Source organism: Hypomesus transpacificus, unplaced genomic scaffold (genome assembly GCF_021917145.1).
Source record: "Hypomesus transpacificus isolate Combined female unplaced genomic scaffold, fHypTra1 scaffold_397, whole genome shotgun sequence".
NCBI lineage: Eukaryota > Metazoa > Chordata > Actinopteri > Osmeriformes > Osmeridae > Hypomesus > Hypomesus transpacificus.
The window spans coordinates 1-12,697 of NW_025813917.1; the positions used below are offsets into that span (position 1 = coordinate 1).

Here is a 12,697-nt window from a genome sequence, read left to right on the forward strand (position 1 = left end):
TGGCCGCGTTTGTCGTAGACACGCTCACCTGAGCCTTTCATCTTCGTCACTGCTTTAGGTACGCAGACAGACAGCCATGGGCAAGTACACACGCAAACGCACACACACAAACTGCAGAGAGCTGAAATGGATGTGTTCTGCTGCCATACCCACCTGGATGTAGGCTACTGTAGTTGACGAGTCAGACAAAAGAAGACTGTGTCCTTGGGCCTCTCAACACTAGCAAACGGACTGACAGGAATCCACTTCCCCTCTCCGTCACAGCGTCGCAATCTTGCTCCTCAGCCCGGAGAGATGCACGGCGTCATCACGTCATTGCAGTGAGAAGCAACTTTGAGGTGCAAAAATGGAGGCATTTTAGCAGCACTCTATACATGTCATCACATCAGGCTGGAGTCAAATGCAGCTGTGCCAACAGCTATCCATACACCATTATCCTATAATCAGTCTGCAGAAGACTTGAGAGGACAGTAGAATTTGCATGGGTGTAATCCACTCCAACCAATACTGTACACCTGCATTCTAGGTCCCACATAAGTATTTAACACCGTGTACTATTTGAGCTGTCTTATCCGTCTTATCTATACATTTTTTCTTTTGGTTGTTGTTGCTGGGTGCTTTTACGACTAGTTTTTTGCCCGGTCACTTCCTTTCTGGGTTGAAAGGTCAGTGGGACAGCCCTCAGATCAATGACACGGGTCCTGTGTTGTCAGGCCTCACGCAGTGTGTTCACCTCCTTAGGGTGATTATCTGCTCTGGATGGAACAGCAGATTGGGTGATTTGCAACATCATTTAATCTGGCACTGGGTTTCTCCTCTTCATACAACACTGAGGGCTACAATGCACGTACATTTGCAAACGTTAAGCGTTATTAGCGCAATGGCCAACCCGCAGATTGCGCACGCTGCGATACTTCAGTTTATGTCGTATTTATGAAACCTGCAGTTCATCAGGTAATCAGCGCCGTTCTCTGCCCACTATACTGTAAATTGCGAGCATTTAAACGCGCAATTGAATGGGCCTCCTTCTCTTTTTCTATCATGGATCAGCCACCAAAGTCATAACAGCGAAAAACAAAGATTTAGTGATAACGAAATTGATGTGCTTGTTCATAAGGTAATAGCGAATTTAAATATTATACGAGGCCGGAATTCCACACCGACACAAAAACTGCAATCTGGACCGAAATGACAAATTCCAGTAACTGTAATATTGCATGGCTGCTTAATCTGTATCTCATAATGATTTTGTGTTCACTCAACTCAAAAAGTGTGATCCCTGTGGCAAAAATTATTTGGCCTATGTCTTCGTCTTGCTTGGGTTACTGCTGCCATTTTACCAGGAGGCATATGCGCATTCTGGTTTACGCCTGCTTTTAACAGGCGGATCATTTTCACCGCAAAACAGAGGTGCGCTTTCACAGGCGGATCTTGTACATACCGCGGAATACATAAATAGGCGCAATTTCCGCATCCCCTACCATCTCTTTATGATATACTCCCACTTTCCCGTTGACCCTCCAGTGAATGCATATGCATGACACGGAAAAGCGCAATTTGCCATTTTCAGTTGCCGCGACAGTCTGCGCTTTTACCTCAGTGCGGCATGTTTGTACATACCTTGCCATGCTTTACGCGCACGTTGCGAAAAAAATATGTCTAAAGTGGGCGCAAAGCGTTAATACATGAGGGTCTGAGGCCCTAAAAACAGGATCACAAAACATAAAACTGTATCAGACCTGGTGTATAGTACAGTAATTATCAGAACATTCTCTGGTAAGACTCAAAACCCAAACACTGCCGGAGATGCTAAATTATTCAAATGCAGTACTGGATGATGCAAACATCTCACATTTTACATTTTTCCGTAGCATTTCATTTTCTTTGGGAACTCTGGGATTTGAACATCTCATTTCTTGGACAGTCCATCAACAGCTCAATAGTCTCAAATCACATCCAATCAACCAACACCAACCCCAATCCGCAGAGACGTAACCAAGCTTCTCACTGTAGGCTCTGGATGGTTTGAGCCCCAGGTGACAAACAAGCTGTTCATTCGAGCTCTATTCATGTCCAGCCCCATGGATTCATCTATGTGTACAATATTGTTTTGTTGCACCTCCATAAACGGATGGTAAATTGACTTCCTTCGTGGCTCGGCTTCCCTCCCACCCTTCGTTTCTTTCAAGCCGATGTTTGATTCACGAGACAGTCAGTGAATAAGCCCACTGAGCCCTGCGTGGAGTGCCATTCTATCCAAGGTCCTTAAAGTAAATATGAATGCAGCGCTCTTGTCAGGGTTGCAGCCGGCTTCCCGTTCACACATGCCCATGCCCACTGCGTAGCCCTTCAACAGCCAATCATTACCGCACAAGAATCCAAAGACGCCATGGCAACCCGCAAGCCTTGTATGTAATTGGCAGGGTCAGAGAAATGAGGGAGAAAAAGACGGATGTCAAGTTCGAAGGAACACAAGGAAGAAACGGTCGACTGCCAAAATAGCCGCAGTGACGTGGGGAGATTTGACAGTCGGTCAGTGTGTGGAGGGAGCCTCTATGAACACTGACAGGGTTTTAATGGGGGTTCTCTGGCCTGACCCAGCACACAAAGCCTCTTCTGTGTGTGTTGTATGTGTTATGTTATCTTGTCTATGGTGTGCTTTCTCTGTGTGGGTCTGTGTTTGTGTTTATGTGTGTCTGCCACGCGTGCCTGTGTGGGCATGCTCTGTGTGTGTTTGTGAGTGTGTGTGTGTGGGGGGGGGGGGGGGGGGCGGGGGGGGGTGGAGGTTATGTGTGGTGTGATCTTACTTTCTGTCTGTTAGCGAATGTGGTTGTGAGTCACCAGTCTTGCCCTCTCAGAGAGGGGAAGATTGGGGTCAGCCAGGTGAAGGATTGATCGTGCTAGGCTTTGCTTGGCTGAGCTACTAAACATGATGTTGGGGAATTTGGCTTGTGCATCTGCAGATCTCACTGCTTCTCAGAGTCGCTGCAGCTTCGGTTTGGTCAAGCGTTGCTATGACACACATTGACGATAACGGACGACTTTTCACAAGTATGACACATAACCAAACAAGACTGGTGTAAATTGCTCCTCGTTTGTGGCATCTTAAAAAGCAATGGAAAACAGGTGTATGACCATGATATAAACAATGCCTTCAATCCACGTCAGTTTGATGTGAACGCATTGTGAAATGCGATGGCACCGAACTCTTGAGCAGCACAGGGACAAAAGACTGCCATGCACACTGGGGACTCCCAGCAAAACGCTAGCCTAACACCACAACGACTCCCCCATTCTGCACTGTCAATCAGTCCCCATTGATGACACCCCGGGAACATGTGAATGTTTGTGCAAGTGTCTGTATGGGTGCGTGTGTGTGTGTGTGTTTTTATGTGTGTGTGTGTGCGTGTTTTTATGTGTGTGTGTGAGTGCATGTGTGTGTGTGTGTGTGTGTGTGTGTGTATGTGTTTGTGTGTGTGTGTGTGTGTGCGTGTGTTGGAGTGAATATGTGGCCATTTCTGGCAAGGATTGGCTGGGGGAAAAAAACACAAACAACCAAATGACAGTGTCACTGCTTGAGGTGACATAAGGACACACTTGTAACCACCACAAATACACAGTCATGTCAATCTGCAGCTGCCACCTGCTCTCCAGAGCCTGCTAGAGAGTCTACACAGGCCCATTTTAGTCACGCATCTGCAATCACTTACAGCTACTGCATTGTTACGCTCAGTATTTTCATATCGTTAGTGAGGTGGACTTTTAAATGAGTCCACTGTTTGGTACATGAAATAATGTGAAGGAGTACATACAACAGTTTAGTCATTCCTTTTTGGAGTGTGAATGTCTACTATACATACAATTTAGCTTCCTTCAGATTTAGATTTTGAATTCATTGAAAAGTTGGATTTGTAAAACTCAGGAGCGTAGAGGAAACAGCAATAACCACTGCAGTTGTGGCAGACCCTCAGTCCACAGTGTTGGGGAAACATGAGGGGACAGAAATGTTTATGTTTGCCTGCTAAACCTGGACTACTAGTTCATGGGACGGTGTTGTTCCACTAACCTTACACTAGGTCCAAGATATGAGGTCCATGATTGGAAAGCAGAAGCTCAGAGGTGCTTCTGACATCAGGGTTTATGTGTGAGAAGATGCACGAGCAGAGCAGGGTTAAAGGTGATACCAGTACTTACTTATTAGAATAGCACAAATAAAAACTGCCAAAACAAACGGCTGAAGGGTCGTGTGGAAATGATCCAATGACTCGTAAAGTTAAATTCATATTCACCCCTGTCTGGTGGCTGCGTGGGTGTGCGCATGTGTGCGTGTGTCTTTGTGTGTGCGTGTGTCTTTGTGTGTGTGTGTATTCGAGTGCATCTGGGCGTGTGCAGTGTATCTAATCTTGAGCAGCCCACGGTTATTTCTTCTTTTCCATTGATCTTTGAGTCATTGTTGACTTGAGCCATGACCTGAGACAAAGACCAGGCCTAATAGAAACACACAAAGCCCTGGGATTGTTGCAGGCCTGCGATTCTTGATGATTACGCCCTTTGTAAAAACACAACAATCTCGTAGTTTCATCATGTTCCCACTGTTATGGCCAAACATGACACTTCTCTTTTTGATCATGCCACAGCAAAAGATCCTTCTCAGCTTTAGCGCACAGAATACTGAACATCTTCATGCTGCCATAGGGAGACGTGTCAAGTGTGGGTACCTTGACAAGAAAAGGGCCGCGAGAGAGCGAGAGAGACTGCGGGCCAGGGCAGAATGAGCGAGTGCGGTGGCGAAGGAGTGCAGCCAGGTGTAGGCTAACTAATCGAGCATGGAGAGAGGGATGAGAGTTAGGGCTGGGCCGTCTCTCACCCTGAGGATCATGGATCATTTCCCACAATCCCTCAAGAGCACCAGTGTTGAGGAGCGTGTGACGGGAGAGCAGGCACAGCTCTCCTCGGTCCGCCAACACCTCTCCTAGCTGGAGACTTCATTAACAGATAGGGATCGAGGACCTGGACCTGTTCCAAATCAAATCCTAGACCCTTAGAGTCCCTTCTTCTGGACTTTGCCTCCATTTCTGAGGCTGATAAGCACTGTTACAGGGCGAGGCAATTTAGTGGAAAGCTTAGCCGCCCTCCCACCCCTCTGGCTGCTGTTGGTTACTGGGCATTGGTTATTCTTAGTTGTGCTTGTACCAGTTCAGCCAATCGTTGGCTTCGTATTGGTCTGGGGAGGTATGTCAAAACAGATGAGCAGGATCCCAAAACGTATTCACATTGTGTCAGAGTAGCTGTGCCAATGAGATAACAGGCAAGACAAGGAGGAGAGAGAGAGAGAGAGAGAGAGAGAGAGAGAGAGAGAGAGAGAGAGAGAGAGAGAGAGAGAGAGAGAGAGAGAGAGAGAGAGAGAGGGAGGGAGGGAGGGAGGGGGTGAAAGACAGAGAGAGAGGAAGGGGGGGGGGTGAGAGAGCGTTGTGGAGGGAGCTTCAGTGGGATGATGGTTTTAAGTCAATTAGCTTGAGCTAAAGAGGAGGGGGCACAGTTGGAGAGAGATGGCAGCAGTTATGACAAGACATCTTCACAGCTCATTTGCAGCAAGGCAACATGCAGCCGAGCTCGGAGCGCATGACTGACTCAGCCAGCGAAGATAAGAGAGGAACAGGATCACATTAGCCCTGCCAATGTTGTTGAAGGGAGGGGGGGGGGGGGGGGGGGGGGCGGGGGTCGTTGTTTGCAGAGGAACACAATCCTCATTCCAAACTGTCGCCTCATCCACTGCACCGACACTCCAGCAGATCTGCGAGGGGCAGAGGGTGTGTTGGTAATATGCTAATAGTCCCACCTTGACTCTCTGATGGCCCCCGCAGGCAGAAGAGGAGGTGGTGGAAGAGGAGAGTTGTTTGTGTTCTGTCTTGCGTCACTTATCCCTCACATTAAAGGCTTCACCGAGAGCTAATGGCTTCTCTTAGAGCTCTTTCAGGGACACATTTCCACTGGGCTCGACACAGACTGTTCTCCCCGAACCAACACACGACAAACGGAACACTCTGTGTGCGCTTACGAATGGGAGACTTTCGTGTTTGGGTGAATATTCTGTGGTGTATCGTGTTGAGAACCGGAGGAAAAACAGAGAGCTCCACTTGACCCACTAATACACAAGCCCTTCTGCTCCAAGCCCACCTGCCTTCACACACCAACAGCTGGTCTTGCAAACACTCCTCCAGTGCCTACCTTAGCACCAGGGGGAAAATGCATTGACGACTGTACGTTCTCGCTCCCATTGATTCATGTTGCAAAAAGTAAACCCACTCCTACCTGACACACACTAATGAAATAGCATCGTATTCACTCTCCCAAGTGCCTGCATAGTCATTTCCTAGCTGTGAAATTGAATAGAAAGCCATGGATAAACATGCTTCAACCTATTATGACCGTGCAAGAGTTTCAGGAAAAAACGATCAAATAACTCATTGTGTCAGTAAATGGGGAATATACTTTTCCTTTTTTGCCTTGAGAGGCGCACTGTAGGATAACATGACTGTGGAACATTCCATATGTGGAACAGTCCAGAAGGTTTCATCTCAGGTCAGCAAGACAGACAGCACAATGGAGGCCTGTTGGATTTAAATACACGCTTGCATTTCCTCCAAAGCCTGTGGAGGACTGACGCTCTGCTATTACTGCAGTGGTCATTTCTGTTTTCGGTCCAATCCTGAAATAGCCAGGAAAGCAAGGCGCCACACGAGTCACACCAAGCTCTTGCCCTGGCCCCCGCTCTGTCCTCCCTGCACTCTGAAGGGCATGAGTCTGTGTTTCTGGGTTTATCAGCAGGAGCAGAGCAGAAGGTCAGGTCAGAGTGATGTCCAGCTCGTCGCCACGGTGAACAGAATCCTCTCTCAAGGTGGGCCTGCCTACTGTGAGACATCGGGCTGATTCAGAGCAGAACAGCACACGCACTCTGCAGAGTGCGCCGTGAATGTCTATTGATGCTATCGATGCTGAATATTCGTCTGAGCCTAAGTCACCTCATTTAGGTGAGTTTGAGTCGGGTGGACTATCACAAGAGGGCACAGCTCTCTGTCTCTCTCTCTATTGTCTATTCAGCAGAGATCTGACAATGCACAAACACCACAGACAATTCCACTTGTTTCGTCTTGAATTCATATCAATGATACAATCAGTCAGTCCAAATGTGTCTGGGTGAAATACAAATGATGTTTCTGAGAACTGGTTGGCTGGGAAGATTATTTGATCAGTGGCAGGTGGTATTGACTTGTGATGTGAGCGTAGTAGAATGTTGATTTTGATGTCATTGCCTAACCCTGCATTATATCCTCAAGATGTGATATCAGGGGGGGGATTGGTAACGGTGGGTTGCGTACAGTATGGTCCACAACCTTCTCTATCATCAATCATGTTGAGACCTCACACTGCAGGACTATAGACAGTAGTCTGTACAGTGGGGCAGTAGTCTAGAAATCCCTACCTCTGTCTCTATTGACCGAAAGCTTCTTACACAAAAATTGTACCTGAGAGAAGAAATAAAAGCACAATGACTTGTCTCTGATTAGAGAAATACAAACCAAAGGTTTTTTTTATTTTTGTAGCCCCCTTTCGACTCCCCATAAAAAGAGTGTAGCTCAAAGGAAAATAAGAAAAAGGAAAATAAAAACAAATTCACTGTTTCAATGAAGTCCATGGAAAAGCCCAATGTCAGACATTCATTTCATCTCACTCTCCTCCCTTTTTCCCAGAAGCAGAACGGTCAGCAGAGCTGTGTTGCTGCACCGCGTGTCTGCTCCTGTGAAAGATTAGCATTGGAATGAGCCCTTACAGAGACTAGCGAGGCAACTGCTGTAATGCATTACTAAATTAGCCCTAAACACTACACAAAGCCATTAAGAAGCATGTCAAAACCTAATGGAAAAAAATTAATACAGAATGCAACCGATAACTGAACAAAGTAATTGCACCAAATCACTGTTCATATTAGCCTGCACTTAATCTTTTGCCAGTAGGAACCGGGGAAATTATATGCACACTCGATAAACAGGTTTGGATTGGCTCTTACTAAATAAACCCCAGCATTCCTAAAGAAACTCCACTCTGCTACAGCAAACACAGGGTTAAACCTTAGCTGCAGAAATTCACTGCAGTCCAAAAGCATTTGGCTGATAGCTACTGAACAGCACAATTTATCTGTGCCATTCTACCACTATCCCTGGACAAATGTCTCTATCTAATCTCGATTTTGCTTACTTGTGTCTTTTGTTTTCCTTGATCATCAAAAAATCCTTTATTGCGTTTTATAACATTTGGCACAGTACAAATTGGTGCTTTGGGAAGCTGAACCTGTGGAGATTGATTGTAGGGATTGTTTTTTGAAATTGGTGTCAGTATGATTCTTGTATAGATATATATAACGTCCTAAATAGCATGGTCATAAAATAAACAAAAGCCTTTTAATCTAGATACATCAACCTTCATTCCTCGGTCACAAAAGCATATCAACGTCTTTCGCTTTTAAATAGAAGTCACAAGTTATTAGAAAATAGTTTACATTTATTTTCCTTTTTAATATAATCTGCATCTCTCACCACTGCCTGACCATAGATGTATTTATATATACTATATATGTATATATGTATATATATATATACATATACATATATATTAATATAAATGTATTTGTATTTTTTATAGTTGTATATCTTTTATAGGCATGTACAAGAAGAAAAAAAAACAGTCTCTGTTTTGCACTTCTGTACAAAAGAAAGTTACCGTTTTGTTCTTCGTGCATCCTATTGCATGGACTGGTGAGCAAAGAGAAGGACTGGTCGTAGTCTGGGTTAGATCCATACAGAGTTCCCTTAGATCTGGGTCTCCTGCACCTTCTCCTTGGTGTGAGTAGTCTTAATCACATAGGGCTCAGCGATGGTGCTGATGTGGCTGTGGTGCTGTCGGATGGAGCGATGCAGGGAGCTGCCCAGGTGGTTCTGGGTCCAGTAGGCTGCTCTGCGAGACGATGACGACGACACGTACCCAGCCTTGAAGGTGCCACTGTTGTGTTCCACAAGCGTCGGCAGTACCAAGCCCGTGTCGTCCGACCCGCTGGAGCCCGAGGTGGGAGGCGGGACCGGTGGAACCTCCTCGTCCACCGGAATGATCTCCATGGTCCGCGCTGCCGCCACCGTGCTCCTCTGCTGGTGCCTCTTGCGCAGCTTGTAGAACCCTATCAACATGGCGGCCGCCAGCAGAGTCACCGCCACGAAGCAGCCGATGATGATCTTGGTGGTCTTCATCACCTCGTCCAGGCTGGCGGCGGGCCGCACCGGACCCTTGGCGGTGGGCACGGACACCTGCCGGGGGGTCTGGGTGTTCTGGAGCAGCACGGTGGGCGTGGAGATGAAGACGGGCTGAAAGACGGAGGGCGAGGCGGGGATGGTGGGCTTGGGCTTGGGGGTCTCCTCCACGGTGGGCTCCAGGACCTCCACGGTCACCGTGGTGAAGTAGGACAGGTTGGACGTGTTGAGCTCGGCGTTGCTGACGTTCAGGTAAGCCGAGGCGTTGGAGTTCCCCGCCATGTTGGTCACCATGCAGGTGTAAACCCCCGTGTCGGACGGGAGAACGTTGGAGAAGTTCAGCGTGCCGTCGTTGAGGACCGATATCCGGGGGTGGGCCGAGCCATGGGTTAGCACCGTGCCGTTGGGGAGCAGCCAGCGCACGGAACTCATGGCGGCCGTGCGGCACTTGAGCTCCGCCACTCTCTCGGCTGAGATGTTGAGGTCCCTCGGAGCGTCCAGGATGAAGGGGGCCGAGCACTGGAAGGTGGTCTGGTCCACCTCCACCAGGTAGCGCCCCCTCATGTGGGCGGGGGAATGACAGCGGCCGCAGCAGGTGGAGTTGGTGGGGATGTTCTCCCTGAGCCACAGGGAGAGCCACACCACGTCGCAGTCACAGCGCCAGGGGTTGTGGTGCAGGTGCAGCTCCACCAGGTACTGCAGGGGCATGAAGAGGTCATGGGGCAGCGAGGACAGGTTGTTGTGGGCGAGGTTCAGCTCCACCAGGGCGGTGATGTCGTCAAAGGCGTTCCGCTCGATGGTGGTGATGGCGGAGTTCATTATCCACAGCTTCTGCAAGGACTTGAGCCCGCGGAAGGCTCCGGGCTTCACTTCCGGGAAGAGGTTCTCAGATATCTCCAGCTCCTCCAGCCCCACCAGGGGAGAGAGGATGGGCATCTCCCTCAAGTTGCACATCCCCAGGTTGAGGTACCTGAGGTTATGCAGTCCTTCGAAGGCTCCCTCCGAGATGAAGTCCAGCCTCCTGAGCTCGCCCAGGTCCAGGCGCATCAACGAGGGCACTCGGTTGAAGGCGTAGGAGGGGATGCTCTCGATGGGGTTGTTCCTCAGCCACAGCTCCCTCAACTTGGACAGGTACTCGAACGCCCCGCTGGGAATGACCGTCAGTCTGTTGTCAAACAACTCCAGGGTGTTGAGGCTGGTCAGGCCATTGAAGGCCCCCACCTCGATCTGCCTGATGGCGTTCCTCCCCAGCTGGAGCACCTCCAGGTGGTGAAGGTGCCTGAAGGTGTCCGCCTGGATCGTCTCTATACTGTTCTCCATCAGGTTGAGGTACCTGGTGTTGCTGGGGATGTTCGGGGGCACCCTGACCAAGCCTCGACGGGTACACACCACCTTGACGAGCTGGTTAGAGCAGGAGCACACACCTGGGCAGTTCTGGGGGCTGGCAGGGCCCCGAGCGGGGCCCGCGGCCTGGCACATACCGAGAGCTGGCAGCATGAGGGAGAGCACGGCAAGCAGGGCTGCGTTCCAGGTAGGCTGCAGAGTAACCCGGCCCAGAGGACTCATGGTGTGGAGGGCTCATTATTCTGCATGGTGGGGGGAGACAGAGGCCGGCAGTGGAGGACGGACCACCCTACCCTGGCTGGAGCATGGCAAGGCTCCCAGCTTCCATCGACAGCACAGGGAGACGCTACGCAGGGCGAGAGAGGGAGGGAGAGAGGACGGGGAGAGCGCGCGCGCGAGAGAGAGAGAGAGAGAGAGAGAGAGAGAGAGAGAGAGAGAGAGAGAGAGAGAGAGAGAGAGAGAGAGAGAGAGAGAGAGAGGAGAGACAGGAAGGGAGGGGGGAGAGGGAGAGGGGGGGAGATTAATGTGAGAGTAGCAGCAGCAGCAGAGAAAAAGGATTGCAGCGATAAAAAAGCAGGGTTGAAAAGCAGTATCAATCACTTACCTCATTAGTTTGAAAGTGATCTTTCTTCCCTCCTCGGAATATCACAAATAGCGATCATTCGTCGCAATCATTTATAGCTCCCATCCATGGAGAGGGGTAAAAACATAGATCTTTTGTTGTTGCTGTTTTCCCTTTCCTCAAAAGTGAGGTGGCCCTCTGTTAACCAACGGAACAAAATGGCTCCTGGTTAGCGGGAGGCAGAGCAGAGTGAGAGCCCTCGGAGGGGGGTACGGAGACCAGGAATGCTAGACAGGTGCTTGGAGCCTTGCTGCCCCCCCTGACTGCCTTGCTCCCTGGCTGCAGATCCCGGCACCCAGCTCCATCACTGGGGAATCACATCGATCCATAACGCAGCAAAAGCCCACGCCAAAACAACAAGAGGAGGAGGAGGAGGAGGAAGGGGGGCGAAAAAGTGAGTGAATGAAAGAATTAAAAATCCCCAGTTCCGTCAGGTCCTGGTGTGTGTGTGTGTCCGCCGCGCGTCAGCCACTCTGTCTGTGGAGAGAGAGCTCCCTCTCGGTGACTTTGCCCAAGGCTAACCACTCGCTGATTAGCACTGCTCTGACGGAAAGAGAGCGAGACAGGAAAAGGGCTAAAGGGCTCCTGGCACAGTCATCCCTCTCTCCTCTCCTCTCCTCCTCTCTGTTCCTCTCCTCCCTGCGTTTGGCTGGACTGGCCCCTTGCTGGACCAGCTGCAGGCTGCCGTGTGCACAGTTAGCAGTAATCCGTCTCTTCCTCCTGAGGGGGTCTGGGGGGGTGTCGTGGTGGTGGTGGTGGTGGTGGGAGAGATTGTGGCGCTAGTTGAGGGAGGCGGAGGGAGAGGGGGGCAGGAGGAGGGGAACCGCTGCACTGCCGGGGTTTCTCAACCCACCCACCCCCCCCCCCCCCCAAAAGAAAGGCTGTCACAGAGAAGAGCACGCAAAGAGCAAGAGAGAGAAAGAGAGAGAGAGCGCCTTTGAGAGGAAAAGAGAGCGCTGGAGAGACGGAGAGTGAGAAGCAGCGAAAGAGTGAGAAAGAGGGGGAGAGAGAGAAGCAGAGCCGACGTGTGGTGGAGAGCGCGCTAGATCTGGGGCCGTGTCCGCGGACGCAAACGGGAGCCGTTGCTGAGGATTCCTCTGCGCTTGTCCTTTTTCTTTCCCCCCGGGGTTAGCTCCTGCGTTATCCCTCTCTTCGCTTATTTATTCATTTATCTCCCAGCCTGAGGTAGTAAGTTGTGGCAGTTAGCCCTGTGTGGCTGTCAGATTCGCGGCTGGCTGGTGGGCTACTGCAGTAGCCGGTGTGGAGAGGGAACAGAGACAGACAGAGAGAGCGTGCGAAAGAGAGGGAGAGGGAGAGGGAGGGAGAGAGAGAGAGAGAGGGAGAGAGGGAAAGAGCGAGAGAGGAACACTCAGAATGAGGGAGAGACGGAGAGTGTGAAAGAGAGAGGCACACGAGCACTCTAACAGGCAGC

At 50.0% G+C, this 12,697-nt stretch overlaps 1 protein-coding gene across 1 annotated transcript; it reads right to left on the reverse strand.

Moving 5' to 3' along the window:
- Window positions 1-8,760: 8,760 nt before the first annotated feature.
- LOC124464724 (leucine-rich repeat-containing protein 4-like) lies at window positions 8,761-11,760 on the reverse strand. The gene is made up of 2 exons (XM_047016539.1): window positions 11,248-11,760; window positions 8,761-10,989 (listed from the first exon to the last, which is right to left on the reverse strand). The coding sequence occupies exon 2, from the start codon at window positions 10,863-10,865 to the stop codon at window positions 8,868-8,870; it is 1,998 nt and encodes a 665-aa protein (XP_046872495.1). The 5' UTR covers window positions 10,866-10,989; window positions 11,248-11,760; the 3' UTR covers window positions 8,761-8,867.
- Between the last annotated feature and the right edge of the window lie 937 nt (window positions 11,761-12,697).